Raw genomic sequence first — 27896 nt, forward strand, 5'->3', positions numbered from 1 at the left:
CGGCCGGGTCAGCGCCCCCAGCCCAGCGCCCAGCCGTCCCTGCAGCACCCCGGCGCAGCGATGAAGACGGCACATCCCTGCCCGGCAGTGGGTACCAGGATGCTGCGCCCCTCGGGGCTGCGCCAGCGCCGGGCGGCCAGGCCCGCTGCCAGGCGGGCTGTTCAATCCAGTTTGCTCTAATCTCGCCATCAGCGAGCGGGAGTCACGCGCCCAAGCCGATTAGCGCCGCGGTGGCTGGGGGGAGCCGGCCCCAGGGAAGCGCTCCCCTTGCCCTGCCCAGGGCTGACCGAGGGGTGCGGGCGCCTGGAGCCCCCGGCAGCTCCGCTCTGGCGCCGCGGGGCGAAGCCAAGCCCTGGGAGGGTGGCGCTGCCGTCGTGGAGCCGAGGCGACGCTCAGCATCCCCGTCGATGGGCACGCCAACCACCCAGAGGCTCCCGAAAGGCCGAGGGACAAGGGGGCTCTGTGCCCGCGTCCTTCGGGGCCGCGCGGCCGGCCTGGCCGCTCACGCGCTCCCTTCACACGGTCTCTGGCTATTGTTGAAACTGCTGCTGGCTGCAGAAACGCGCGCGGCAGGGGAGGGGGTTCGGACAGCCCGCCGCTGCTAGCACAAAGCCCGTCTGTGCTGCTCGGGGACACGCTGCCGCTGCTCCCCTCCGCCCCAGGCTGGCTGCCGGCACTGCCCGGCACAGAGGGACAGCCTGGGAAGCTGCCCAGCGGCTCGCCCGGCCCGCCTCCCCAGCGGAGCCGGAGCCCTCAGCCCCTGGAAAATGCCACAGCCCTTGAGACGACGCAGCCAGGCACCGGTAGAAACGATATTTTATTCCTTTCCCCCTTTAGGTCACAGCACAGAACACACCAGTCCTTTACCACAGCAGCGCACTCGCCTATTTAAAAGGAAACACAATAGCTCCATTTATTTTACAACAGTCAGGATTTTGCCATTTCTACACACCACGGGGATTTCTTTGTTTCGTGTTAACACCGACGGCACACTACAGACGGCACGGGCACTCCGACGCGGGACACGCACACAGCTGACACTCAGGGGCTGGGCTGCGCGGGGTCTGCCCTGCCCGAGGCTGCGGGGCAGCGCGGAGGCAGGAGGCGAGCAGAGCTCTCTGCAACGGCCAGGAGGTTGGGGAGGGACAGGGTACCGGAGACACGGTCTCTCTGCCTTGCCCAGGTGGGACAGAGCGTGCTTCCCAGCGTCACCGAGGGACGCGACGCACACGGGGCCACGATGGCGGGGTGGGCACAGCACAAACCCCTCTCAAACCCATCCTGGAGGACCAGAACCTCTTCCCGGCGTGCGGACGGCACTCCCGACGTGTTTCAGTGCAGCCCTGGGGACCCCCTGCTGCTGCCCAGGCTGACGCTGCCTTGGCAAGCACCCACGACCAAGGCAGCCGTCCCCAGCCCCAGCTGAGGCTGCGGTTTTGCATTCCCACGGGCTTGGGGAAGGGGCCAGGCTCACAGGTTTGCCTCCGACCCACGAGCAGACACAAGGTGACGACGGACTCTGGGCTCGGCCCCTCTGGAGCCGGCGCATCGCCACTGGGCGAGCTGAGGCGCGCAAAGCCCCCGAGCCTCGCTCGCCGCCGCTTGCTGCTGCTCCGCGGGGAGAAGGGGCAGCTGGCACGGGGGGCTGACGACACGTAACCGCCACGGGACGACACGACTGACGCGGGAGGCCGTGTCCTGGGCCGTGGCCCAGGGAGCGACAAGGCATCAGGAAAGGCAGGGAGCACCAGGAGGAAATGCCACTGCCCCTTCCCTGCCGGAGACAAGCAAGGACAGGATCTTTATCTCAGTCTGTGTTTCTCTTGAGCCCTCAGAGACGGTTTAACCTGCCCACCTCCGTCTCGCGGGCAGGCGGAGCGCTGGCGAGGAGCTGGTTTGTGCTGGTTAGCAGGGTCACCGCTGCGCAGCCGCCCTCGTTCACAGTGTCACCGTGCTGGGGGATTTTATGGGCTTCTCTGCCACCACATCATTTCCTCACGTTTAAAGCAGCATCCCGCACCGACGGCTTGGCGTTAGTCAGGGACAGAAACAGGGAGTGCCGAGCAGGTGAGGAAGAGGAGCTCCCTTCAGCCTCAAATCCAGCGCCCAGGTGCCACCCCAGAGGGCAGCCAAGCCACGGGATGTCCCTGCCTGGCTCACCTCCCACCTTTGGGCTGGGGACACGCAGGAGGATTATTGCTGAAACCGCAACGCGCGGTCCAGAGCCGCGCCGGGCAGGCCCCCAGCGCTGCGGGACTGGTCCCCGAGCCCTGCCCAGAGCCAGCGGGGCTGAGCCACGAGCGCCCGCCAGCGCACCGCCCGGCACAGAGACGGCACCGCGCCGGCTCCGGGCGGGGGGACGGGGCGTTCCCCGGGGCTGCGGCAGGCTCCGTGCCCCGCAGCCCACGCCGCCCTGCCCTGCGGCTCCCGGTCCTGGGCTCGGGGGGCAGCCCGGAGGGGCAGCGCCTGCCAGTCGTACAGAGCCCGAACCACACGCACAGCACGAGAAAGGTGAAGAGAAAGTCACTATTACAACACCAGCAACGACTAGCCCTAGAGGTAATGATCATCTCACATCAACATTACACACCACTGGAGGCAGAGAGGACGGCGAGTGGAGTTTAGTGGGGTTAGTAAACAGAGAACCGGTGCTGAAGTACAGAGGGTAACACAGACACAGCAGCTTCGCATCTCCTTAGAGGGACCTGTCGCTGCGATTTCAGTTTCCTCGCAGGCCACTGGCATCTGCGCTCCGAGCATCTGTCCTCGGGTCTCTGGGTCTGCGTGGGAAGGAGAGCAGCGAGTCAGGCTGGGAGCAGCACCGCCGGGCTCGTCCCCCCGCAGCACAAACCGCCCTGCTGCCAGCGCGGGCTCCAGGCTGCACCTCTCTCCGAGCGTGGGCCACAGCCCAGGAGCCCGGGGCAACTCTGACTGCAGGTGAGGAGCGAGGCGCCCCAGGGGACTCGCACTCAGCTCTCTAGAGGCCCTAAAAATAAAACCGCTGTGGGGTGCAGGAGCAGAAGGAAAGGAAGCGCAATGCAAGGGAAAATCCAGACAGGTGCTTCCTTTTCCTGCTGGCCCGCCTGGGGCTCGCCGAGCACACGGTGCCCGGGACCTCACCTGCACTGCACGTTTCCCTGCCACGGCCCCTACCCGTGCTCGCCCCTGCACCACGCTGGGGATGCAGAGCTGCCCAGTCCCAGCAGACCGACGGTCTACTCGAAGCTGCACAGTCAGCCCTGTACACAGCCCCGGCTGCCCCTCCTTTCCTTCCCAGCACGGAGCCTGTGGCAGCCCTGGTGCCACCCCACCCGCTGGCCTGGGCTGGCCGGCGGCAGCCCCGGGACTCACCGCATGGCTCTTGTTCAGTTCTCCGCCTTCTGCGCTCCCGCTGCTGCGAAGGGAAGAGCAGAGCTGTTTGCAGCCGGCCCAGAGCCGCGCGCTCCGCGGGTGCAACGCAGGAGCGGCGGCAGGGCGCGCGCGGGACGGGCGACCTTACCGTTCGAGGTGATGAGGTTCTCAGCTTGAGCCTCCTCGTCCCCGGGAGCTCTGCAAGAAGAGGGGCACAGTGAGAGCCGCTGGGACTCGCGCCCCGTCCCTGGGGGTGGGATGCCCAGCAGCGCAGGGGCGTGCTGAGGAAGGTGCCCTGGGAGCGTGGAGAGCTGCTTTGCCGCCCGGGAGCTCTGCAGCAGAGCCTCCCTCGGCTTTGGGCACCAGGCGCCCGAAGGGGAAGCTCAGAGAGCGCAGCCACCCCGCCAGCTGCAGGAGGGAGCCCGGGAAGAGCCGAGCGCTGGGCAGAGAGGGTCTCCGAGGGAGATGTTCCCCGCCAGGCTGCCCCCACTCACCTGGGCTTCTGGTTGAAACTGCACCTGCACCTCCTGCCTGCAAGGGGAGAGAAACACCGTGAGCGCGGCCCAAGTGGGAGCGGGCCATGGCCCTTCCCAACGGCCGCCCCCCCGCGGGAGAACGGCCCCCACTGCCCCAGCCTCCAAGCCCAGCATCCTCCTGGCCCCCAACTTACTGAGTATAAGGAGAATGCCAACGGTGAACAGGACGACGGCAAACACCAGCCCCCCGATTCTCAGGCTCTGGTAATCTGGGGGGAGGAGATACAGGGGCTTGTTCCTGCTGCGTTCAGGGAAGGGGGCAGCCTGTTTTGCTCCCCGTCGCACATGCACACACCTCCCTCACGCCAGCACCCCCGTCCTCATGCACGGCGATGCTCACCATAGTTAAAGGGGTCCTCCTCCTTCTCTTGGGTGGCCACTGGAAATAAGCGCACAAGGGGTTCGAGGTGAGTGAGCCACCCGGATAAGCCCCCACAGCCCCCCGTGGTCCCGGCACCCCACTCCCCACTGGGGCTGCTGCCCTACACCCCGCTCCAGCCCCCTTGGATTGGCGGGGCGGCTGTCCCCCCGAGCCCCGTGGCCTTTTCCCGTGCCCCTGCCACCTCCGGCATGCGGGAAGCGCTTGGCACCTACCATCTGCCACGGCCGCTGGCACCAGCAGGGAGCAGAGGAAGATCAGCACTGCCTCCATGGCCACTGCGAGAGAGGGGAGAAGCGGGCTTCAGCACCCGGACGGCTGGTGGAGGGCACCGCGACGGGGCTGGGGGGCACGGGGGGGGCAGCCTGCGCCTGACTGCGCAGCCCTTGCAGCCCACGCCACGGGAGATGGGGCCAGGCTGGCCCTGGGAAACACCCGGGGGCTCGGCCACGACGCCTGGTGCCGTAGCTGCGCCCAGCCCGACGGGGACACGGCGGCTCGCAGGCGCGAAGGAGGGGAAGGGTTTGAGCAGACAGACAGACGGACTTTTCGCGGGGCTCTGCGGCACATTTTCAACCACCCCTGCACCGCTGGCTCTGCTCCTGGCGCGGATCTCGGTGCAGTCTCAAGGTTGCACTGCAGGCAATGGGGCCAGCCCAAGGGCTGCGATCGCTCCATCAAGGTCAGTGCTGTGCTCTTCACCCAGAGCATACTTTAATTTGTCCCAATTAGCATAGCAATTATGGCACACTCCTACAACCAGGCCAGTGGCCCTGGTGGGACATGAGCTCACAGCCACGTTTGCCCCCCCCCCCCCCTGGCCCCGGCTCCCCACGCTGCTCACCGGCAGCAGCAAGGAGAGACCATGAATACCCTCGGTCCCCCCTCGCAGCTGAGCCTGTCCCTGTCCCTTCACAAGCACCGACACGCTGCCCTTGCGTGGGGGCACCCAGCCGGAGCGCGGACCCTCCTCCGAGGGATGCCAGCCCGGGGGGTAACCATCCTGCGGCCGGGCGGGGGCGCTCCTGGCCAGCTGGGGCAGGGGTGCGCGTCTCCACGCCCCAAGCTGCTGCACCCCTTTGGGACGGGCACCCTTGTTGCTGGGACCAGGTGCCAAAGGCAGGGCCCTGCCAGCACACACCGTAGCTATTTGCTGGTCCCCAGCGCCCCTTCTCCTCCTCCTGAGGGGACAGGCAGGGGGAGCGGGGGGCTCTGGAGCGCGGGGACAGGTTTGGGCGCTGCCTCCCCGGCCGCCCGCAGCTCGCCCGCGCGCGGGGCTCTGCTCGTGGGTGTCCTGCTGCCGCCGGGCAGTCACGGAGCGCCCCGACGACGGGGCTCGGTGGCCATACATGGTGCGGGAGCACGAAGAGGGCTTGCTGCTGGCACAGGAGAGGAAAGGGGGGTTATCGGGCACCCTGCGCAGCACTGATAGCACCGAGCGCTACAGAGCTGCTGCAGCTGCTGCGCTGGATTAGTGCCGATAAGAAAGGGGCCCTCGACAGAGCAGGAATTCAGCTAGCTGACGGATGCAGATCCCCGGCGTGCTGCTATTCAGCCCCTCCAGAGCCTGACCTGATTCGGTTGCAACCTCCATCCCAGCCTACCCCAGCTGCCAGCGCTGGTGGGGAGGCAGCTCGGCCGCCCCAGGCCAGCTCCTCAGGGCACCAGGATCCCCCAGATCCCGCCACGGCGCCGTGTCCCGGTTCGCGCTGCAAAGGTGCCCAGGATCCCGGGCACGGCACGCATGGAGGGGCTCAGCAGCACCCACCAGCCTGCCAAAGCTGGCCCCGGCAGCGTTTCGCTCCACGGCCGGTCTCCGGTGCTGCCTTTGGGGGCCAGCTCCCACCGCGCCGGCGGAGGAAGCCGCCTCCGGCACCGTGCTCAGCCCCGCGAATGTGGGGAGCGCATTTCCGGAACCCGATTGATCCACCCCAACAAGTCACGTCCCATGATAATTCACGTCCTTCCCCCCACTTCCACGTCTTGCCGTTTCGAAGTCAGGGCGTTTTATCTGAACACTGGAGGGTTTAATTTCCCCTGCCTGCAGCTGCCGCTGCCATTGTGCAGCACGGGGCTGCGCTGCCACGCCGCGCTGGAGTGTGCCGCTGGCTCCCCGGGCCCAGACAAGCCCCCTCGTTTGCTGAGGCACATAATTCTGGATAATTACCAGGTCTTAGAAACATGTACAAAGAACCCAACAGCTGGTGCTACAGTAACTTCCAGTTGCACATTTTCCTATGCCCTTTATCCATTTACTGCCGAGGCTGCCAGCGCAGATTCAGTGCCGTTACCCGACATGAGGGTGTTGTACGTGCACCAGGAGAGGCAATACAGCGCGTGCCATTGCTCGATGAAGGGTATTAATTGGCTCTTGTAGCGTATTAATGATGCCTTTAATGTCTGAACAAATCATTCATCAGATTTTTACCGTTTATTTTGCCGTTATTTGACTGCTATTGTAGCAGCAGCTCAGTGACATCCCCTGGAGAACATTCCCAGGGAATATTTACAAGCGTCCCTGCCCTGCCACTCCAGCCGAGGTGTGCGGGAATCCTCTCCCAGGGGCCGAGCTCTCCTGCCCGCAGCCCCGGTGCGAGTGCAGGAGAGACGGCCGGGCGCGCTCACCCCCGCGCACGCTCCCCTCCTGCACCGGGCAGCCCTGGGACCCCCGAGGGCGGCATTTCTCGCCCCGCAGCCCTCGGTCTCAGCCCCAGCCACTCGACGTGCACGAGCCGTCCGCTCTCGCGCCTCTTCTACTTCGGGGTGCTCCCGCCGACAGCTGGAAAGGTGCTTTCCAGCACGGGCAAGCCCTGCCTGCGATGGCGAGAGGGTCTGACCCGCAGGCCACAGCTCCCAGCGCCGCTTTGGAAACGCAGGAGCCATGTTGCCGGCTGCCTGGGTGTGTTTTGCCAGCACTGACAGAAGCGAACGCGTCCCGGCTCCAGCAGCCGCCGAAGGCTTCGCTCCCCGCTCTCCCGCAGCCGCCCGAGGCAGCGGGCCAGCGCTGGGGCCCTGCTCAGCCACAGACGTTGTTTCCAGTCCTCCGCTCAGCTTTTGGCTTCTCGCACTTAGTGCAGCAGAGTTCACTTTTTCGCCGAGCCAAGCGCACAGCACACATATGTTCTTTGTTTTTCTAACTCGATCCCTAAAATTCACACACTTCCGCGCGCTAAAACGTATCTCCGCGCGAGTTAACCGTCAGGGTTGGCAGTGTCCTTGCTCGAAAAACAAACACAGCATTCTGGAGTGCAAATGAGCCCAGTTCTCCTCCAAGGAAGCATATGCTTTGCGAAGTGTCACAGGTTTTTTGGGTTGTTTCAAGCTGGCCCACCCACTTTTTCGTGAAGCTGAAATAAAGTGAGAAGAGCAAACATTGCAAAGGGTTTGCCGTTTTCCCCGCTCACGCCTTCAGACCGCAGCGTTCAAGGCACGAAGGCGCCGCTCCCTGCCCTCCGTTCACGCTGAGTCCAGCTGCGCCGTTGCACAAAGGTGGTGGAAAAACAACAGCTGCCCGACGGGTGACGGCAGCCCCGCGCCCGGCCACGTCCGCGCCGCCCGCTCCTCACCCGCGCTGCGCCGCTGGGCACCCGTCTGCCTTGTCTCCCCCCTCGTTAGCCACACAAAGTTTGCAGTCACAGAACCGAGCAGCCACGCACCCGTCCAAACCACGGGGAACGGGCAGCGCAGCGTGCTTTGCGGGCGACTTGAATCAAAACGTGTGTTTTTCTTGTCAAAACTGCGAGATCCACCCGCAGACGGAGAGAGGCGGAGCGGCGCAGCGAGCAGGGCAGGGGTACCTGGAGCTCTCCTTCCCTTGCACCTCGAGTTTTAGGAGGGAAGGCTAAATATTTACCTCCCCATCCCTACCTGCACGGCTGAGCGAGAGCTGGACGCTGGCAGGGCCCTCTGCCTGAGGATGCCCTCGCTGCCCTGGGAAAGCACCACCCCGGGGCTCCCTGCTCGGCCCCAGCGCTGGCCCCTGCAGCCACCAGCCAGGGCTGGCAGCCCCCCAGCAGTGCCTCGGGGCAGGCGGTGCCCGGCCGGGGCCGGGTCCCATCCTGCCCAGCACAGCCGGCGGAGACACCGTGTCGGGCCGCATGAGTCCGGGCTGGGTGGCAGCACCGGGGCCACCCTCGCCGCTCCCCCCCCTACGCTGTGCTTAGGCTTCGGGCAGCCGGAGCGGGGAGCCCCCCGCGCCCCCGCCAGCGCAGCTCACAGGCTCCAGAGCTGGCTGGCTGCCTCCCTGCCAAGCTCGCAGCCGACATGCTTCGCCCCGTGCAAGGCAGTGTCACAGCTCTCCCGCAGCCCCTTGCTTCTGGATAATCCCTCCCTGCAATTCTGCGTGTCATCGGGCTAGCGTCTGTGCGTGCAGGAGAGAGGGGAACGGGGGGAAACGCGGGCAGACAGACCCAGTCTCTCCTGCCCGCTGATTAGCTCTCCGTAGCACGGCAAATCGTGCCAGAGCCAGGCAGGTAAATTCGTAACAGCGTGGAATCTTGAAGTCCCTTTTTCCTTTTCGTTGTTTTGCATAGATCTGCCCTGTCAAGTCTCAGCCATCACAGCGTAACGCCAGCCCGCCTCCTCCTTCCGTCAGGAGTCCTCAGGGCATCTCCCGAAGATCAGACCTAGTTAAAATCTCTAGTTTCTCTGCAAAGCCCCCAAGACCGTGACAGCAGTGCTCAGTTGCCTGGAGCATTTAAGAGTGTGCATGTGTGAATGGACATTTCCAGCTATGCATAGATGTGCTCTTCTGCCATTTCACGTCAGCATCAATCTGGCTACTAATGTGCCTGTTGTTGTGCCTCGTGTTCCTAAATGAGAGAAAAGGAGAGGTTCCCAGCCCTCGCCGTTGCGATATGGACGGCACTTCCCAGATCTGGTGCCGATTCGAACGCTGACCGGATGGAAGGCGCAAAACTGACTTTACAGAGATCCAATGGTCTCTTGTGGGTTTGGAGTATCTCCTCGAAGCAGAGGATATTTACAAAGGAAACCCTCTGCAGGAGCCCCAGGAACCCAAAATTCAGCGCCCTGCTTCTGCTGAACGAGACTCGCACACGGACCCCCACGGACCAGCCCTGGCCGGGTCGATGCTTGCAAAAGCACACAACCACAGGGACTCGCCGAACGCGGCTAAAGGAGGCTCTGAGCGCGCCCCGTGCTGCATCCCTCACCTGTGCCCCGGCATCCAACTTGCCTCCCGCAGGGCTTCTGCCAGCCCCAGGCAACTGGCCCCAAAACATCAAGGAGCCTCAGCCGAAGCTGCCCGGACAGATCTGGCCCCCCTGCAGTCCCCAGCCCACCCCGACGATACGCGTTTCCCTGGAGGAGAAGCGTCAGGCAGGAAGCAGCGAGGCCAGCCCTTCATTTGAGGCAAACCTCCAGCGCGATGGTTGCCGAGCTAATGGCCGCCCAGCAGCGCCGGCAGCGGGAGAGCAGGCAGGGAACCCAGCCCTTGGCTCCGGGGAAGCTGCAAACACCCCCGCGCCCCGTCAGGAGCCTGCTGCTCCTGTTCTCTCCTCTTTGCTTAACAGGTACTTGGGTGCTGTAAACCTAACCAGCGCACCAGCTTGCGCTGTCCCATCCTCCCGCCACACCCAGCTCTCCCCAGCCCTCGCCGCACGCAGGCTAAACCCCGGGCTCTGCACACCGAGCGGGGCACGGCCGGGCATCCGCACAGCGGGAATCAAAGGGGTCAGTCAAAAGCAGAGGTTACCTGTCAGGTCCTGCTGGGGAGCGAAATCCAGATCACCACACCAGGAAACACCGAAATAGCGGCTGCTTCAAGCTCCCACGTGTCCTGGGGTACCACAACACCGCCACGCTCAGCAGAGCATCAAAAAGCGGACATTTTCTCCTTTTACTGTTGCCGTCAGCCACGACCACCACCACCGTGCACTAGGCAAACAGAAGTCCCCGCCAGGCGCGGCCAGTGTCCCCACCAGCACGCCGCGAGGAGGGACAGCCAGGCGGCTCAGCCCCTCGCAGGACGCCTCCGCACCGCCCGGTGCGAGCGGTGCCTTCTCCGCGGCACAGCGACGCGACAGCCGCAGAGCCCGTCGGCCTCTCCGCACTTTGGAAACGCACAAACAGCCCCAAAGGCAAACAGAGGGGAACGACCAGCCGCAGAGCTGCCAGCCTGCTGTGCTGGGGAGCGTTCCTCAACACCAGAGCCTAAACTCCTGGCGAAGCCGTGACTCTCCGCCACATTGGACCCAAACGGTTAAGTTTCAAGGAGGCAGCTAAAATGCCGAGGGGAGCGTGGGACACAAGCCTGAGCGGAGGAAGGCACCGGCAGCCCCACACCTCGCGGGCACGGGGGTGTTCGCCGGCAGGCCCGCGAGCATGCTCTAACAGGTGGCCTGGCTCTGCGGCGACTGCCCTCCACGCTGGCAGCCATCCCTCGCACGCTCCCCGTCACCCCACCTCGGAACCACGGTCCTGCTGCGCACAGACAGGGACTCTCCGGGCTTGTCTTTGTTTCAAACTGGGAGTGAAACCACCCAGGCGGACTCAAAACCCCAACGCGCCCCAGCAGCGCCTGGGAGCAGGGGACTGCCTCAAGTCCTAATCCACACGCAGCTTTTCCCGAGAGGCTGCTCTTTTGCGCCGCAAAGCTTATTCACATCCACAGAAACCACCTGTCACTTTCCTTCCCACAGAAATACCCCTGCGAGATCCGAGTTCCTCCACACGGACCCCGGCACCTGTTTCTTCAGGAGGCAGGAATCACGCAAGAAGAAACAAATCTTCCTTTCCTCTGGTACGCCTTCCCGGGATAAAGCTCTGTTTACGTACCGCTACGGCGCTACTACAATATTTAACAACAGGAGCCAGAACGCTGCCAGGCGCTCGGGGAGGGGGTTCAGCTCCCCGCGGTCCCCACGCCCCGCGGAGCCCGGCGAGCGCCGGGGGGGGGCAGGGCGTGCCCGCGGGCTACCCGCGGTGGTCCCCGCTGGGGAGGGCTGCTCCGCCGGGGCATCCTTCCCAGCACGGGGGGCAGGGAGGAGGGGGGCTGGTAGCCAAGCAACGGTGGGATGAGGGTAACCATGGCACCCGGCGTTGCCATGGCAGCCGCCGGGGATGCGGGCGGCCCGAGGCGCAGGGCGATGCCCCCGGAGCACCGGGCAGGGCTCCGCGGGGCGGGGGCCGTGCCGCGCCCCGGCGGGCCCCCCCCCCCCCTCCCCGCCCCCGGGCAGAAGCGGGCACCCCGCGGCACCCCGAGCCGCCCGGGGCCGGGCACGCCGCGGCACGACCCCCGAAGCCCCCCCCCCGCCCACCCCGGAGCCGCCGCCGCCCCCTCCCCAGGCAGCCCCGCCGGAGGCCGGCCCCACCTGAGCTCGCCGGGCAGCGCCGAGCCGGGCCGGGCCGGGCTGTCTCGCCCCGCTGCTCCGGGCGGGGCCGGTGGGAGCGGCGCGGCGTGGCGCGGAGCGGAGCGGAGCGGAGCGGGCGGCGTGTGCGCAGAGCGGGGCCGCCGCACAAAGGGGAGCGGAGCGGGGCGGGCCGGGCGGGGCGGGGGCGGCGCCTGCCGCCGGCGGGGGGGCGCGGGCAGCGGGCGGGGGGAGCGCGGCCGCCCGGCCCGGCTCTCGGCGCGGCGCGGTGCGCGGCGGGGCGGTGCGGAGCGGTGCGGGGCGATGCTGGCGCCGCCGCACCCCGAAGGGCTGCGAGGGCCGGGACAGCGGCTGGGACAAGGGGGTCGCGGCGGGTTGGGAGCCGCCCCCCACCCCGCTGGGACCCGCTCAAACAGCCCGGTCGCGGGGGGGGGGGGGGGGGGGGTGTCCGTTCGGTGGGGCGGTGGCGGAGCGGGGTTTGGTGTAGGCGCGCGGTGCTCCGGCGTCCCCCGCAGAAAGGGATGATGGTGCGTGGAGCTGCGAGCGGGCGTCGAGCCGCCGCTTCCCGCCCCGCAGAGCCACGCACACGGCGTGCAGGGAACCGAGCGAGCGCCGGGCTGCCGGAGCTCCTCCGAGGCTCACAGAAATCGGCGCAGGGCGATGGGGAAACAGGGCGCAGCGGCTTTCCTCGCTCGCTGGCTGCCTCCCGAGAGCACGACGGCGAAGCTGGGAGAGCAGACGCCACGCTGCCAGGCCAGGTGGCCCGCTCCGCAGGGCTTGAGTCACCCAGGCCAGGCCTGCTGGGCAGGGGGCAGCAGCAGGGGCACTTCCAGCCTGGCCTGGTTTGGTTTCAGGCATGCTCGGGACCGGCCACCTGCGTTAACTCCCCCAGACCCGCCAGCATTTAGGAGCTGCGGAAAAACAGACCCCTTGGGTCTTAACCCAGGGCAGGTCAGAAACCAGCACGTACTTCAGACAGTCAAGGCAAAATGCTGTCCGACAGAGGGAGAAGGGCTGGACCCACTGCTGCTGTGAACGAACGCCCTTCTCACAGAGCTATGTGGCAACCGACCAGTTGATTCCCATCGGACAGCTGGGCGCGCTGGGAGGAGCAAGATCTGGGAGCGAGATTCGTGTTTAATATAGCACAGCCCGGTCCCTGGGGGGAACGCCCGTGCCTGGCGAGCTGCTCGTGGCCAGGGAGCAGCCCGGTCGCAGCCGCAGCGGGGAGGGAAGCTGTGGTCCTGGCTGTGCTTGGAGCCACCGAGGCACCCGTGGGCTTTGGCCAGGGCCACCACCCCGTGGCTGCGGGCATCTGCAGCCGAGGGCCAGCCCTGAGCTCCCGAGGGCTGGGCAAACCACAGCACTAAAACTGCTCGGTGGTGTCCGTGCAAACGCAGAGCTTCCCACGGGCCGGGCACCGTGTCAGACGGGCAGCAGGGTGCTGAGGGGGCACTGCTCCCTCTCAGGCCAGGCTGGCACACCCGGCTCTGCTTGGCTCCTGCTGCTGCCCTGGGGAGCCATTTCTTCTTGGAAAAAAACACCTTAGCAATGCTGTCACCGCTGAGCTGGTTCATCCCCTAATAACTCAAATGCATCTTAGATAGAAATCAGACAATAATGGCACATAGTCCATTGTGCATTCATTTCCCAGTTTCCAGTAAAATATCAAAAGGAAATAAACCAGCACTGGCATTTCAAGGCAATTATTCAGAAGGGTCAAGAGACACAGGCCAACGCAGAGGAGCTGGACAACGTCAAGTCTTTTTAAAGCGTAGGGATAACATGACAAGGCTGCCAGTCACCCTGCCGTGAGTGAGGCAGGGATCAAGCAGTTATAATCAAGTTTCGGGCTTCTCTGACCTTACCCGCTCGTCAGCTGTTGTTACCCACTGCACACAGTGAGATATTCTGCTGCTGTGACCATGCCCTGGGGACTGCAGCGAGCACGGTGGGTCTCTGCAGAGCCACAGAGGCCCCACGCAGGCAGCGGCCGGCACACACGGCTGGACACGCTACGTGCTCTCTTTCCTCTAGTTCTTTATTTGCAAGGCGCTGCCCCAAGCAAGTAGAACCTAAAAAATTGGCAGCACAGATTTTTCTTCTGTAGGGACTCAGGTCCCATAGAGACCCCACTGCGAGCGCAGGAAGCGAAGGGTCCGCTCGCTGCGCCCGCGGAGGGCGGGCAGCTCCGGCAGCTGCTAATGGCAAACATCTGCTCCACGGAGCCGCACCGCTGGAGAGAACTGTGCCGAGCAGCAGCGGATTCCTCGCTGGCAAAATTGGGCCAAAGCCTTTGCTAGCGCAAGGCGGGCCAGCGGCAGGGAGGCCAGGCGGGCGACGCTGATTTATGCTAACGAAGGGGCTGGGCTGATCGCCTCATGCTATGTGAGGCAATAGGAGCGTTGCCAGTAGCTTCAACGAGGGCATGATTTCATCTCGGCGTGCGTCGTCTGACACTGGAGCAGGCGTCTCCTCCCTGCGCTCTCGGGGCAGCCAGGCCTGGCAGGGGTAGGGCAAGGGGCCGCTTGCTCCCCAGACCTTTCCCCTCCAGTTTTAAGGTCGCTTCCGCCTCTGGAACGCCGAGCTCGCCAGCGTTTGCAGACTGCCCGTTCGGTGGCGGCGCAGCCCTCAGCCTGGTCGGGGGCACGGGAGGACGGGGCACAGCTGTGTTTCGGCCAAAAGCACCGTCCTGCATCAGGCCGAAGCCATTCCTGGTGCTCTGCGCTCCCCCGGGAGCGAGCCACAAAGTGGCGGGCTGCCCGGCGGCTGCCGAGCGCCGCCTGCGCTAGTCCGGCACAGCCAGCACGGGGATTGCACGAGCTGAAGTCCAGCGACTCGGTGCCAAGTGATGATGTTAGCGACCGTGGAAGGGAACCAATCCCAAACTATGCGAAAAACATTTTTGTAGAGAAACATCATCTCTGAAACCGTATAAACAAATCAGTTTTGACAGAGCAGAACAAAGAGCTATAAAAGGAGAGTTCGGGAAAAGCACCACTAATGGGCAGTAACTCACATGGTGCCCGCCAGACTGTATGTTTTGTAATTTATAGTCCTCGGGGACGCTGCCCTGTGATTCCCAAAGCAGGGAGGAATAAGGAAACAGCCCGGCCAGATGTGGGGCCACGCTCAGCGCCCCTCGTCTCGGAAGCTGCTCCAGAGCAGGGTGCAGCCGAGCGAGCAGGGAGCTAAGCAGAGGGGCTTTGCAAGAGCTGCAGGCGACGGCCTGGGCTGGTCCCGAGAGGAGCTCCTGAGCTCCCGGAGCACCCACTGCGGCTGTGCTCCCCTGGGGGCTGCGGGCAGCAGGACCTTTTCGCTCAACTGCTCCTGGAGCGGAGGAGAAACGGTGTCCAAGTTGTCTGCTTCATCTGCACGGCCTCGTCTTTGGGAACAGCAGAGCACAACAGCCGTGGCCAGGCAGCTTCCCAGGAAACTAATCGCTTCCCATCGGGTTAGAAAACTTCAGCCCTTGGGAAAACACAGCATACCTTTCTGCTGGCCTGGGAGGAGACACCACTGGAGGTCAGGTTCAGAAGAAATAAAGGAAATTTGTGTTGGGGGTTGAAATAATTTCTCTGCTTTGAGAGGCTATTTGAGAGAGTAGAAGAGCAACAACCTCTGAGGAGGAGAAATCCACAGCAGAGGAGCAGGTCCTCCGTGTGCTGAAATGGCACTGTTACCAGGAACTGGGTTGCAGCGAGATCAGCTCTTATTAGGTTCCAATTTTTGTTTTATTCTTTTGAGAAAGACCTGTTTCTGCAGTTGCCTTCCCTGCTGCACGTGCAGGGGGGTCTGCTGTAACACCGCCAGTGAAGATGCAGTGCTGGGGAGCAAGAGCCCCCATTCCTCCCTGGTGCCCCGCTGGCGCTTAGCCCCTAACCCAGGGCACCTACGGGCCTCGCACCCAACACAGATCACCCCCCGGGTCACCCGCTGCGGGAGCCCCGTGCTGTCCCGGCGGGTCCCTGTGCCTGGAGGAAAGCCTCACCCTGCCGCCGCCGCCGTTCCTCTGCTGCTTCCAAGCAGGACGTGCCAAGCGGTGACACCGAGACACGCTTCTGGCGGGTCATTGCCCCGTGACAACAGGAGCCTGAACGGGCTGGGGCTCCCTCTCCAGCCTGAGCCACGGGCAGCTCCTTGCCAGCAGCGGGTTATTCCCCCCTGCACTCACGGAGCAGCGCAGGCGTTACAAAGCGAGAACAGCCCCTTGGCCTCTGCACGCCTCCTTCGCAGGAGGCTCGCGCCTGCCGTGGGAGGTTTCTCGGTTGCTTCTTTGAAAAGCTATTTGAGGTCAGGCTGACTCAGTGTTTCCCAAAAGGCAACAACTCTTATTGTTTCGGTGCAGGTCGAGAGCAGCTGCCAAGCACCACCCTGTGCGCTGGGGCCTGCGCCGAGTCCCAGGGAGAGGTACGTGCTTTCAGCACACGTAGAGCCCGACTAGACCCGCTATCCCAAAATTCAAATGCAAACCGCAGCCCTGTGCCTGCAGGTAACTTTTTCCACAGCAGACGGCCGGTTCTGGGAACGCGGGGGATGCTCCCACAAGGTGAGGAGGGGACGTGCCTGCAGCAGCCCACGCACCCCAAGAGTTTCTCATCCTCACGTTGCAGGTAGCCTCGGCAGCTCCAGAGCCTGCGCACGGTTGCGGGCGGCAGCCTCCGGCACACTTGCGGGAAATGAGCCTTCCCGGTCCACGAAGAGCCGGGTGGCCCGGCTGTAAGCGATGCAGGTCAGAAACCAGGCTGCCTGGCCCAGGCAAAGTCCAGTACCTGCACAATTTGGGGAACACGCTGGACACCACAGCACCGAGCCCTCTGCGCAGGGTTTGCCCCCCACCACCCCCCCCAACCTCCCTGCCAAGGAGGGAGAGGCGAGCTGCAGCGGGTGGCCATGGCAGCCCCGCGCTGGGGAGAGAAGGGCCCACTGCAACTGGAGCTGGCAGAGACAGGCGCGTGAGGCAGCTTCGGACTGTTTCAGAGGGAGTGAGTGGCCTCCCCGAAGCACCAGTTCCTCCTTTAATGTTTCCAGCTGCAAGAAGACGCATTACAAAGAACCAGTGCAAGTAACCTTTCGTCTTCCCAAGGAAAATTCGAGGCTAAATGCTCATTATTTCTCTGACATGGGGCAATGGTGGAGGCTGCACAGCCTTCTCAGGAACACAGTTTAGAGTGGGCTCAGCGCAGAGCCAGGGGTGGGCAGAGCTCTCCCCACTCCCTGGGGCTCCCTCGGTACCTGGGCGCTGGGGCTCACTGGTTCCTGTCCAGGAGAGCCATCCGCATGTGGAGCACTACCAAAGTGCTTACTGAGAAGAGCGCGGGGTGGGCAGGCTCCCCAGGACCCCTCTGCAGCTGACCACACGGCTGGGGAGAGGAGCGCAGCCTCGGCACGGGGCGGCCAGCCTCTGCTTGCCCGGCGGGAGCTCACCTGGCCAACCTGGGATCTCCCATAGCACCTTGTGTGCCCCCAAGCATCCGTAGGGAGACGGGGGCACTTCTTTCCTCGGGGGGAAACGGGTCCCCGCTGCCCTGGCATGGCCAGGGAGGTAAGGCTGGCTACGCCACCGCTGCGTGCTCGGCGGCGGGAGGGAGGAGGAAGCAATCCAGCACGGTCGGTGAACCAACAGCTGTGAGATCCGGGGGCTGGCTCACGCTGGAGAGGGGCTGGGCGCTGCCCCGGAGGTCTGCCTGGCCTGCATCGCGGGCCACCTTGCCCTTTGGCTGCTGCTGGCTTCTGTCACACCTCCCACAGGCACCCCCGGAGAGCAGACCTGCCCCACAACGCTGCTGAAATCCTCATCCAAGCAGGCGGGCGGGCTGAGACCAGCCACACGCAGTCCCGGGAGGGAGCGCTTGCTCAGACCATAGCCACAGCACGGAAAAACAAACAAACGTGTATTTCTCTCTCGGGGAGGAACAGCATTTAAAAGGCGCTCCCTAAACCTCTCTGCAAACCCGAGAGCAACTACTGCTCCTCCCAGAGGGTGGTGTAACTGCACCTCGGGGCTCCACTTTGCTCAGCCCCCCCTGCAGAAACCGGGGAGCGTGGCCTCGCAGGTGTGGACAGCTGCTGCTGGCCGGGGCAGCGTGGCACGCCACCGCACCGTGCCGGCTGAGCCCCGTCCCGCACCCCGAGGCGGCACAGCTGCGACCCGGCAGCAGCGGGCGAAGGAGAGCGCTCCCTCGCCATGGGCGCCCCGTGGCTCTCCTGCTCCTCGCTTCCATCCGCAGCCTCCGCCGGATCGACGGGCAGCGCTAGCGGCCCCTCGCCCGGCGAGCGGGCCAGGGCCCCGCCAGGAAGCACTCGCGAAACCCCCGTCCGGACACGTCTATTTACACGAGGACCGCAGACGTGGGGCCGGGCAGTGCCTCCCCGCCGGCACAGGCTGCTGCCCTCCGCGTGCTGCCGCGCTGGGGCCGGCTGGGTGCTTTGCCCGGCCGCTGCCGGGCCGCCTCCCTTGCACTGGGTGAGGGCAGAGTCACTTTGCAGGTGCTGTATTTTCAGAGGTTGGGGGCAGCGACAGGTCCCTGGCTGCACGGACAGTCCAGAGATAGGTGGGGGGATCTGCTGGTAGCATCGTGCCCTGGCAGCAACCGAGGGCAGGGGCCCGCGCTGGCCGGAGAAGCGCAGCCCAGGCGAGTGTCCATCCCGGTCTTAGTCGTTCTCGCTCTGCAAGGGAGAGAGGGGAGAGCCATGGTGAGGAATACAGCCCCTCTTGATGCACCCCGGGGCCACCTAATAACTCTCCCTGCCCGAGCACAGCCCTGTTGTGCCGCCTCACCTCCATTTTGCTGTATATCCAGCTGAGGAGCTTTGTCACGCGTGTGTAAACACCGGGCTTGTTCTTTTGGCCACATCCTGTCCCCCAGCTCGTCACCCCAGCCACATACCAGCGGCCGTTGTCCTCGCAGACCAGGGGCCCTCCGCTGTCACCCTGGCAAGAGAGGGGCAGAGCAGTGAGGAGACAGAAGATGCCCCTCTGCCGGTACCCAGCCAGGCGACAGCGGCGTGCGGGAAAAGCGGGCAGCCCTGCCGGTCCCGCGCCGCTTTGCCTGGTGGGACCTGCGCCCCCGGCTCACCTGGCACGCATCTTTCCCTCCCTGCAGGTACCCGGCGCACATCATCCGTGGGGTCAGGTAGCCCTCGTACACCTTGTCGCTGTTGCAGATCTTGTAGTCAATCAGCTTCACCTCAGCCTCCCGCAGCTTCGGGGACGTGTTATCTGCAAGGCAGGAGGAGCCGTGGGGCAGGGTGGGCATCGTCCCCCCTACCGCCCCCGGGCCCCTCCGCAGCACCAGGCGTTTCCGCAGCAGGGAGGGAGGACGCGGGTATTTCTTGCAGGACTTGCAGAGCTGCACAGCCGGGAGGGCAACGGCTGCGAGTCGCCCCTGCGGGAACAGCCCTCGCACACCGCAGCGGAGCCGCGCTCGCTCCTCTCGCACGCTGCGTGCGCAGGTCGGGTCGCAGCACACGGGAGCTGCCGGCGGAGAGCTGGTGTCCTCCCTCACCTTCATTCTCCCTGGTCTTCCCAAAGCCGGTGATGAAGCAGGACCTGCCGGTCTGGAATCGCTGGCCGTACATAGGGAGGCAGGCTGGGCGAACCTGAGCTGGAGGGAGGCGTGATGAAAACCAGGCGAGGAGAGAGGGATGAGTCACCCAGGAGCAAAATAGCCGCTGTAGTCACCAGCCCCGTGGCTAGGGAGGAGCGTGGTGTGCAGGAAACGCTCCCCTCTGCGCCCACCCACCAGGCAGGGTCTCTGCCGGTCCCCCACCGCGCTGCCCATGTGGGGCACAGCCAGCGGCACGATGCCGAACCCGTGGCTGCTTGTGTGCCAGGCCCTGCCAGGGGGAGCCCCCCGGGGAGAGGGGGACCTGCCGACCACGGGACAGGCAGGGGAAAGCAATGTGGCCGCAGCAGAGCGGGATGCTCCGCCTGGCAGCAGCCCCATGCAGCCCAGGGGACGGCTGCGAGGGGACCGGAGCTGCCTCTTGCTCCTGCCCACCCCCGGACTCTCTCCGTCCCCGACGAACACCAGCCCCAGCCAAGCGCAGCCAAGCTGAGGGGCCTCACCTGAGAGCGTCAGCGGCCTGGAGAGCTTCATGAGAGCGATGTCGTAGTCATCGTGGTCGTCACTGTAGTTGGAGTTGATGATGACCTGGGAGACGGGGATGCCCTCTGCCTGCTGTTTCAGGTCCGAGACCCCGCCGTACACCTTCCAGTCGTCAAGGATCTTCATGCTGTTCCTGGGCAGGGAGAGGTGGGGGCAAGCAAGGAGTGAGGTGCGGGGCGTGGGGCTGGGCTGAGTGCTGGCGCGAGGGCTGCTGGCGGCATCACACTCACATGAAGAAGCAGTGGGCCGCGGTGAGGACCCACTGCGCGTCGATGACGGTGCCGCCGCAGATGTGGATCGGCCCATACTGCACGCTGACTTGCCAGGGCCATTTGCTCACGGATGTTTCCTTTCCTCCGATGATCCGGCCAGAAATCCTCTGTCCGCAGGCTGGAAGGGAGAGCAGGGCTGAGGGAAGGGCGCAGGGAGAAGGCGAGCCCGGAGCGGGACACACACAACGTCCCCACCACCCGCAGGCACCAGCGGTGCTCGGCACGTTCGTAGGGGCCAGTGGGGACCATGGGAAACAGAAACTTCATAGTTATCTATTACGCAGAGAGTTTGCTGGAAAACGCCCTATTTGCCCAACCCTGTGCAAAGAAAGGAGGAAAAGCGCTCCCAAGCGCGAGTTTGGCCTCGCCCGCCCTCAGCCACGTGCCCTGCCAGCCAGCCCCCTTACTTGTGCATCGGAGGGAGACGTACTTTCCCGTGAGACACTGTGAGCTGCAGGAGAGAAGAGGGAGACGCAGCCTCATTCCCGGCCCTGTGGCACCAGGGCAGGGGCAGGGCCAGGAGGCGACGCTGCCTGGTACCTGTTGAGGCTCTGCTGGATGGTGTCCCGCTCGTCGGCCACGGTGAGGCTCTTGCCGGAGACGTGCAGGGGAATGTATTCGGTCTGCGATGCACTGGGAGGGGAGAGGAGAGAGGCAGTGAGGGTCCCCCCAGCCAGGCACTGACTGCCGGCTCCCTGCCTTCTCAGAGAGGCTCCACACACTAAACCTGAAAAGCCCAGAGCAGCACTGGACACAGCCTTCCAGTGGAAAAGCACAGTGCTGGGGGAAAGAGCACAGCGGACCCCGCACCCAGCCGGGGCAGGAGGGCCAGAGCAACACCCAGGGGGCTAGCAGGGCCCCAGCACCCGAGAAGGACAACCCATCCTTGGGGAATTACTTCTGAAATCCCAGCTGCCGGCAGGTCTTTCTGGAGAAGGAGTCGTCCCAGGCGCTGCTGCACACCGGCAGCCACTGGCTCTCAGCGCTGGAGTAGACGTGGAGCAAGGACTCGTCGGATGCGAAGCGCACTGCGGGGATGGAGCGGGCGGGTCAGTGGTACCCAGCAGCCCGGGGGCTCCCCTCGCTCCCACCGCCCCCGGCTCCTGGTGCCTCACCGCAGCCCAGCTCGTCGCTCCTCTGGGAGCAGTCGACGACGCCGTCGCAGCGCACGGGGCTGTCCTTGCAGCTCTCCGCGGGTTCCTTGTACACGATGCCCGTCTGTGACCGCCAGAACATAACTGGAAGCGAGCGAACGCCGCGGTGAGGCCGGGGCTGCTGGCAGGGGCTCGCTGCGGGTAAGGGTGCGGGACCCACCCGGACGGGAGTCCTGAGGAGGTCTGGCGCGCACCAGGGCACTCCCAAACACCAGGCCTGAGCTCGGGTGCCGGGCTGCCGTTTGAGCCGAGACGGCAGAGCTGCAGGATGCAGGGCTGAAGGAGGACTGGCCAGCCCTGAGCATCGCCCCCGTGCCAGCCCCGCAGCGGGCAGCTCGGCTGCTGCAAGCCTCGCTTGCTTGACCCGCTTCTCGCTTGCTCCCGCAGAAGGGTGCGTTCAGCCTGCCGAAGGCTCCAAGGCCACCAGCTACAGCAGCTGGAGAACCAGCAGCTGGGTGTCACGAGGAGGACGGCGTCTGTGCCTGTGCCACCTACGGACTGTGCTGTGCTTGACGTGTCCCGCTTGCTCACCGCGCGCCTCGGGGAGGGCGAGCGTGGGTGCTGCTGGGGGTGCCCCGCCGAAGCACGCCCAGGTGAAGGAAAGCACGGTGCAGCCCTCCCACCCCACCCCCCCCCCCCCCCCCCAACCACCGCGGGCAGCCCAAGGGGCAGATCTCCTTTCCCCCTGCGATCCTCCTCCCGCCTGTCCACCAGATGTCAGGAACACCCAGGAAATGGGGAGAGGACATCTCTGCCTGCTCCCTCCGAGCTTTCCCTGGGGCAGGTCTTCCCAGCCTCTGCTGACCCCCAGCCCCTCCGAGGTCTCCCCCCCGCAGGGACCCCACTCACACAGCAGGATGAGGGCGATGAGCAGCACGATGAGGACGGAGACGCAGAAGATGAGCGCAAGTCGTCGCTGGCTCATGCAGGGAGCTCTGAACATGGAGGATCCTGGCAGCGGGGCGGAGGCGGGGTTCAGGGGGAGGACCCTGCTGCCCACCAGCCTGTGCCAGGAGCCTCCTGGCTCCCCACAGGACCCACCAGATGCGGGAGAGCAGGGCCGTGCACACCCCGCACCGCCCCGTGGCATCCTCCCTTCCTGCCACGGTCACTGTCCCCTCCCTTGCCCCTGGCACCCCTCCCACCCCCAGGACACCAGCAGCCTGTGGCCGAGGCTTGTGCCAGCGGTGGGCACAGGCACCCGTTCCCTGCCTCCCTCCATCCCGCCCCACCCTCGGCGGGACCGGGGCCAGGGCAGCCAGGAACTGCCCTCGGCACCATCCTCTTACGTGTGCTCTCACAGGTCGTGCAGGGGGCCGGGGCTGGGCTGGACTCCGGGCTGTAGGGCTTGAAGCTGATGCCGAGGACGCTTTCTCGAGGCTGCGGAGGTCGGGCGCTGAAGATGCTGCTGGCCGTGGAGGCATGGAGGCTGGGAGGGACACTGCTGGGTGATGCCGTGGTCTGCGAGCAGAGGAGACCGTTACTGGCAAGGACCGGTGCCCACTGGAGAGCCCCTGCAGCTGCCACCCCACCGCCCAGGCAGCTGCGAAGGCAAAGGTGACGCGGAGCCGAGCTCCCCAGCCCGGCGCCGAGCTCCCCGTCACGGCCAGCCGTGGCCACTGGTGGCTGTTCCTCCACAGTACCGTGAACCGCGTGGGGAGTTACTGCTGCAGAGCCGCTTTCTGTACCGCAAAGCCTGAGCCGTGCCCCATCCGGGATGGCTGAAAAGCTCTTTGTCACAGAGCTTGTCCCCTTTAGGTGGCTGCTGGCCAAATTTCCTAAACTGATGGCTTTGATCAGAGCAATCAGCTGAGTATTTGGTATCGGGTCAGTCACGCTGTGGCCCAGTTCTACGGGGCTAGTGCCCCAATTTATGCATCTATCCTTAATTAGCCATTTGAAAAATACAGTGCAATTTCCAGCTGTTGTTTAGTAATACTTAATAATCAGTGTTTTCCAAGCCCTGAAACGTCCTGCACCCTGGAATGCTGTTCTGCAGTTGTGTCACTCCTGATCCGTGAATTCGCAAAAGAATATGTATTTGTTTCCTTTCCTCAAGATACACTCTTCTGAGTGCGCCATCAGCTTTGATCGGCTACAGAAACGAGCGCCTCTCGTTTTCCTTTGGAGAGGATCCATGCACAAAGCCCACAAGAAATGCTGTTTCCTCTGCCATTCGTAAAAAGATACTTTTGGGGCAACAAGAAATGGCTGCGTGCTTACGGAAACCGCAAGGGCATTGCTACCCAGCACTCGGCACCGACAGCCCGGCCAGGGCTTCGTTCTCGGCAGGCGCTTACCACGCTGCCTCGCTCCTCCTGCCCGCTGTCTCCCGGCACCGCTCCCAGCACCACACGGCCACGACCGATCGCGTTCGCGCCGAGCTGCTCGGGTGAAGCCAGTCAAATTTGGACCATGTCTGTCCCTACAGCCAACGCCTCCGCTGTCCCGCATAAGGGGCGCCCAAGGGAGAGGCGGAGCTGCCATCCTTTGGCAGCAGAGTGCAGCCGGCTCGGCACCCACGCCCCAGCCCACCTCCCAGGGGACCGCTTACCGGCCAGGAGGTGGGTCTCTGATTTTTGGCCCTGAGGCTGCTAGAGGTCACGTTGCCCCATAACCAGCAAGCAGCACCCGGGCCCCGAAACAGGCAGAGAGGATGGTGGTCTTGGGCAGAGCGGGAGCAGCCGCTGCCGCATTGCCCCCTTCCAGCTGGATTTGCTCTGCCCTCGTGTTTCCTGCCGGGAATTGGGAGCCCTAATGAGCACGTCGGGAGCCTGCTCAGGCTCATGCTTTGTAAATACGGCTGTGCCCTCTCTTGCAATGCGGTGGTGTAACTTCCTGGGCATTATCCCGTGAGTCACGCACCCCGGCGTGGCCACGCGCGCTCCCCGCGCAGGGTCGGCCTCGGCCCCCGGCCGAACCCCGGGGGTCACACACCGGCTCTCGAACCGCGCCTCAGGAACTGCTCGCAGCCAGGCGCATCAGCCCCAGAGCCGACAGGCACAGCACCCTGGGCTCCCGGGGAGGCGGCCTGGCCACCCGCCCTGGCCGGCAGCGGGGTGCGCAGGGCCACCCCCCGGCACAGACCTCTCCCTGCCGCCCGCGGGGCCCTTGGCACGGGCACCGCTAACGTCTCCCGGCCGTCAAGAGCCACCTCCCCACTCACGTTAGGGGACGGGGACCGAGCAAGCAGCTCGCCAGCCTCCCGCACCCACGGGGAGGAGCAGAGGCAGTCTCTGTTTCACAGCATCACCCACCCTTTCTCACCTCGTCCCCGTCAGACAGCAATAACAAGCCTGAATTTGCTCAGCCTGCAGCCGGGGGCCAGTTTTCCCTACGCCCGAATTCCCCAGCAGCCGTGCGGGAAGCCCAGGACAGCCGTGCCGCAGGCTCGCCTCCTCATGGGCTCTCCCAAAGGTGGCGGGGTGCCCAGGGGAGCCCCTCGGTGTGCTCTGCGGGGCTGGGCTGGCACGGCAGCCGGGAGGGCTGGAGAGTGCCCCGGCGGTGCCCTCCCCTAACGAGTCTGAGCAGCCACGCCGATGGGATGCAAGTTGTTGCAGCAAGTACTGCGCGCCCGCAGCACGAACATCCCTGGGTACCCTTAGTGCCCGTTGTTAGAAAGCGTACGTGATCAGCCAGAGAGCCAGAGCTGCAGCCGGTCCTGCGCCACTGCTTCGCAGAAACAAAGCAACGGTCCTGCGCCACTGCTTCGCAGAAACAAAGCAACGTACGGGTGCCAGGAACCCTTCCTTGGAAAAGGATTTCTCCTGTCTATGTGTAAATGAGGTTTTTGTACGCAGGCACTATCATTTACATTGGCATTTGTATGCTATCTCCACACGCCTGATATTACCCATGCCTCATCCTGCAGCAAGCGTAACCCTTCGGTTATCAGATCAGCAGAATTACAATGCTGTTAAGGACAAACCTCTCCATCATACTAGAAAACACAGCCCAGCTTCACCAGTAAGCCAGTGATGCTAAACATTTCCATCTCCAGCGTGCAAACGTTTCAAACGAACACATAAGTATGCTATGAGTTAAATTGCTCTTATTATTCCTTAGCAGGAAACATGTTCTTACAGTCCAGTAAACTTTTAGCTACCTGCTTCCTTAAAAGTCTAAAGTCTAAGTTTTTTTGTTTAGGTCTGTTGCAGAAGCTAACAAAACTTTTACCACGGGCTGCGGTAACCGGCTGCTGCTGTACAGCCACTGGAGCAGAGAACAAACAGCAGCGGCCTTTTGAAGATACTTCTGTGAAGGAGCGTGCACTGCGCCAGCGAGGGAGCTGCGCCTCTGCCCACAAAACCTTTACTCACCCTTCGCTGGCTTTTGAGTAAAAGTCAGACCCGGACCATTCCCACCTCACACGCGCGGCTGCGGTTTGAGCCCTTCTTCTGACGTCCTCTCTGCAAATGTTCCCCAGCCACGAGGGTGTCCGAGAGTCGGGCGTGGGGAGCGGGAGCACCCCCAGCTCCTTCTGGGGCAGGGCTGACCCTCCGACAGCCGGGGGGAAGGGGTGCTGGGGACGCGTGGGGTGGTCCTGCCCAGCTCCGCTCGCCTCGCGCCCGAGCCCAGGCTGCCTGGGGGACGGTGCCGGTCTGCAAGGCGAGCCCTTTGCTAAAACCTGTCACAACCTCGCTCCCTCTTTGCTCTGCCCTGCAGCTCCGAGCAGAGCTGTAAAAAGCACCGAAGCCACGAACAGCAGCAGCGCTGGGGAAGCCCGTCCCCTTTGCACCGGGAGCTGCCATCTGCACCGACCTCCAGCTTGACACGCTGCTGCAGAGGGACGGCCACCAACTCCATGCCAGCAGGGGGAAATGGCCCGGGGAAAGGCAGCTCCTCCGGGCTGGGTTTGGGGCTCAGGATCCGCACATGCTGCTGAGGGAAGGCAGGGAAACCAGCCAGCAGTCACCCGCAGTTTCGGAGTGGGAGGGAGAGCAGAAGCAGCCAGGCAACACCTGGGGTGTTGCAACCGGACCCAGGGCCCAGCCGTGTCTCGGAGGAGCAGAAAGGCACAGCAGCTACCCAAAATTCAAGAGCATCAAGAGGTGGGGGAAGCAGCTTGGCTTAAATAAGCTGGAAGGAGCTGCCTAAACAGGCGATCATCTTTCGCAGCTGTGCTCGGCAGCCCGCCCCTCACCGTCGCTCCCTGCAGCTCACAGCCCGTTGCTCAGGGCAGGGAACCGGCTCCTTCGCCTGGTTGCGAGGCGCCGATTCTGAGGTCAGCAGGCACACAACAGCCCCATTGTCCTCGCGCTCACCTGGGACAACCCCCCCCCCCCCCGCCCCGAGCCCGTGAAAGCCTCCGTTCCCTCCTGGTGATGCCCGTCCCGCTCGAGTGCTGCGGCTGAGCGCTGCCTCCCTGGGAGGGGGCAGACCCCCAGTCCTGGGGACAAACTGGGCAGGAGCTGCGGCAGGATGCTGCTCAGACCCAGAGGCTGTAAAGGGGCCGCGCATGGGGACGTTGAAATCCCAAAGCACGCGCGGGCCGTTTTGCAAGGGCACGTGACAAGCCGTGTCAATCGAGTCAGCCCGATCTGGCCAGGGACAGGCTGCCCTTATGCCAGTGCGAGCAGCCCTTCAGGCAGAGATCAGAAAATGTTCCAGGGGGTGAGTAATCACTGCTCACCCCATTCCACGGATGGGCAAACCGAGGCACGGAAAGATGAAGCGACTCTCCTGCAGTTTCGGAGCCGAGGGTGGCACCTGGGACTCCTCGTGGCCCATTTAATCTGAGCGACAAAGCCGAGGTGGCCCAGTGGGGATGCCCAATATTGGGTAATTGTCTCCATACGTGGGCATCCCAATTCCTGCCCTGCTCTCACCAAGATGAGGTGCTGCTGCCCGCTTTCAGGGCCACGCAGAGCCCGGATCACACTGCAGAGCAGCGCTGGGGGCAGGCTGCCCCCCTTGGGACCCAGCCAGGATCTGGCACGAGCCCACTCTGTCCCTACTCCTGGTTGCCTCTGAGGCACCCGCACCCGCACCGGCTGTCCCTGCCTCCCCTCGAGCCTCATCCACCCCGTCACTGCTGGCTTCGCACGTTCCGGATGTCGCTGGCACAGCCGGCAGTGCTCGGCGCCGTAATTACCCGCTGCCTCGCCCGGGCGGGCTGAGCCCAGTGCCCAGCCGGGGAGGGATGTTTTCCTCATGACAGGATGCTCGGCAAGGCACCACGGCTGGGACTGAGCAGGCCCCGCTCAACGCAGCCCGAAAAGAGCACGGGGAAAACTGCCCGGAGAGCAGGCGAGGGAGAACAGCGGGGAATGAGGCCGCCAGCGTGCCGCCGCTGCTACCGACGTGCTGGCGGGACGTGCCAGGGGGCTCAGGAACGTGCAGCTCCCGTGGGTGCCAAGCGGCACCGGCTCCCACCAGCAGCACCGGCCCGCCCCACCAGCTGGTCCCCCCAGTTCACAAATCCGCTCCAGCAGGGAAAGGCAGCAGTGCCGGGGGGGCCCTGACACCCCCTCGGCCGGCACGGGGCTGACGCCGGGGATGCTGGCGCTTGTCCTCCTCCCTCCGTGTGCCGAGGGGGTGCCGGAGGCAGCAGCCCCACGGGCAGCTCGCCCCAGGTCCTTCGCCCCACCGGCAGCAACAGGCTTCTGCGAAGGCAACGCCCCGGAGAGCGGGCGGGAGAAACTGGGCCCTCCACCAAACCCCGAGGAAAGCGGGTCCACATGGCCACGGAGCAGCCCCTGGTGGGGGCAGAGCCGGGGGAGCTGCCCGCGCCTTACCGGAGAGGTTTTCCCGTCCATCGGC

General features: G+C 64.6%; 2 protein-coding genes across 3 annotated transcripts; both read right to left on the reverse strand.

Annotated features, from left to right (window-relative positions):
• Nucleotides 1–2512: 2512 nt before the first annotated feature.
• Nucleotides 2513–11633, reverse strand: FXYD6 (FXYD domain containing ion transport regulator 6). Of its 2 annotated transcripts, none has more exons than XM_086476864.1 (8): nt 11601–11633; nt 4482–4544; nt 4228–4266; nt 4022–4096; nt 3846–3882; nt 3500–3549; nt 3352–3394; nt 2513–2780 (listed from the first exon to the last, which is right to left on the reverse strand). In XM_086476864.1, exons 2-7 carry the CDS (start codon nt 4537–4539, stop codon nt 3366–3368), a joined length of 288 nt encoding a protein of 95 aa, XP_086332990.1. In that variant the 5' UTR covers nt 4540–4544; nt 11601–11633; the 3' UTR covers nt 2513–2780; nt 3352–3365. The 2 variants fall into 2 exon arrangements, with proteins under 2 accessions (XP_086332990.1, XP_086332991.1); XM_086476865.1 differs by lacking the exon at nt 11601–11633 and adding an exon at nt 5408–5420.
• A 5519-nt stretch (nt 11634–17152) lies between these two features.
• On the reverse strand, nt 17153–27892 carry TMPRSS13 (transmembrane serine protease 13). Its single transcript, XM_086476767.1, has 14 exons — nt 27872–27892; nt 22424–22595; nt 21984–22085; nt 21096–21218; nt 20879–21008; nt 20521–20613; nt 20388–20431; nt 19939–20098; nt 19669–19841; nt 19106–19204; nt 18677–18819; nt 18379–18531; nt 17701–18209; nt 17153–17339 (listed from the first exon to the last, which is right to left on the reverse strand). The coding sequence occupies exons 1-14, from the start codon at nt 27890–27892 to the stop codon at nt 17153–17155; spliced, it is 2109 nt and encodes a 702-aa protein (XP_086332893.1).
• Between the last annotated feature and the right edge of the window lie 4 nt (nt 27893–27896).

This window comes from Leptosomus discolor, chromosome 22 (assembly GCF_034619465.1).
Source record: "Leptosomus discolor isolate bLepDis1 chromosome 22, bLepDis1.hap2, whole genome shotgun sequence".
Classification (NCBI taxonomy): Eukaryota; Metazoa; Chordata; class Aves; order Leptosomiformes; family Leptosomidae; genus Leptosomus; species Leptosomus discolor.

Bases quoted from the DNA above. Each gene is read 5' to 3' on its own strand.
- FXYD6 (XM_086476864.1), bottom strand. From the start codon at position 4,539: ATGGAGGCAGTGCTGATCTTCCTCTGCTCCCTGCTGGTGCCAGCGGCC. The intron at 4,097-4,227 runs GTGAGCATCGCC...TCCTCCCCCCAG, and splicing joins GGAGGACCCCTTTAACTATG to ATTACCAGAGCCTGAGAATC. The intron at 3,550-3,845 runs GTGAGTGGGGGC...CTCTTCTTGCAG, and splicing joins AGTTTCAACCAGAAGCCCAG to AGCTCCCGGGGACGAGGAGG.
- TMPRSS13 (XM_086476767.1), bottom strand. From the start codon at position 27,892: ATGGACGGGAAAACCTCTCCG. The intron at 20,614-20,878 runs GTAATTCCCCAA...CTCCCCTCCCAG, and splicing joins CGGCAGCTGGGATTTCAGAA to TGCATCGCAGACCGAATACA. The intron at 18,210-18,378 runs GTGAGGCGGCAC...TTCTCCGGCCAG, and splicing joins GGATATACAGCAAAATGGAG to CGCGGGCCCCTGCCCTCGGT.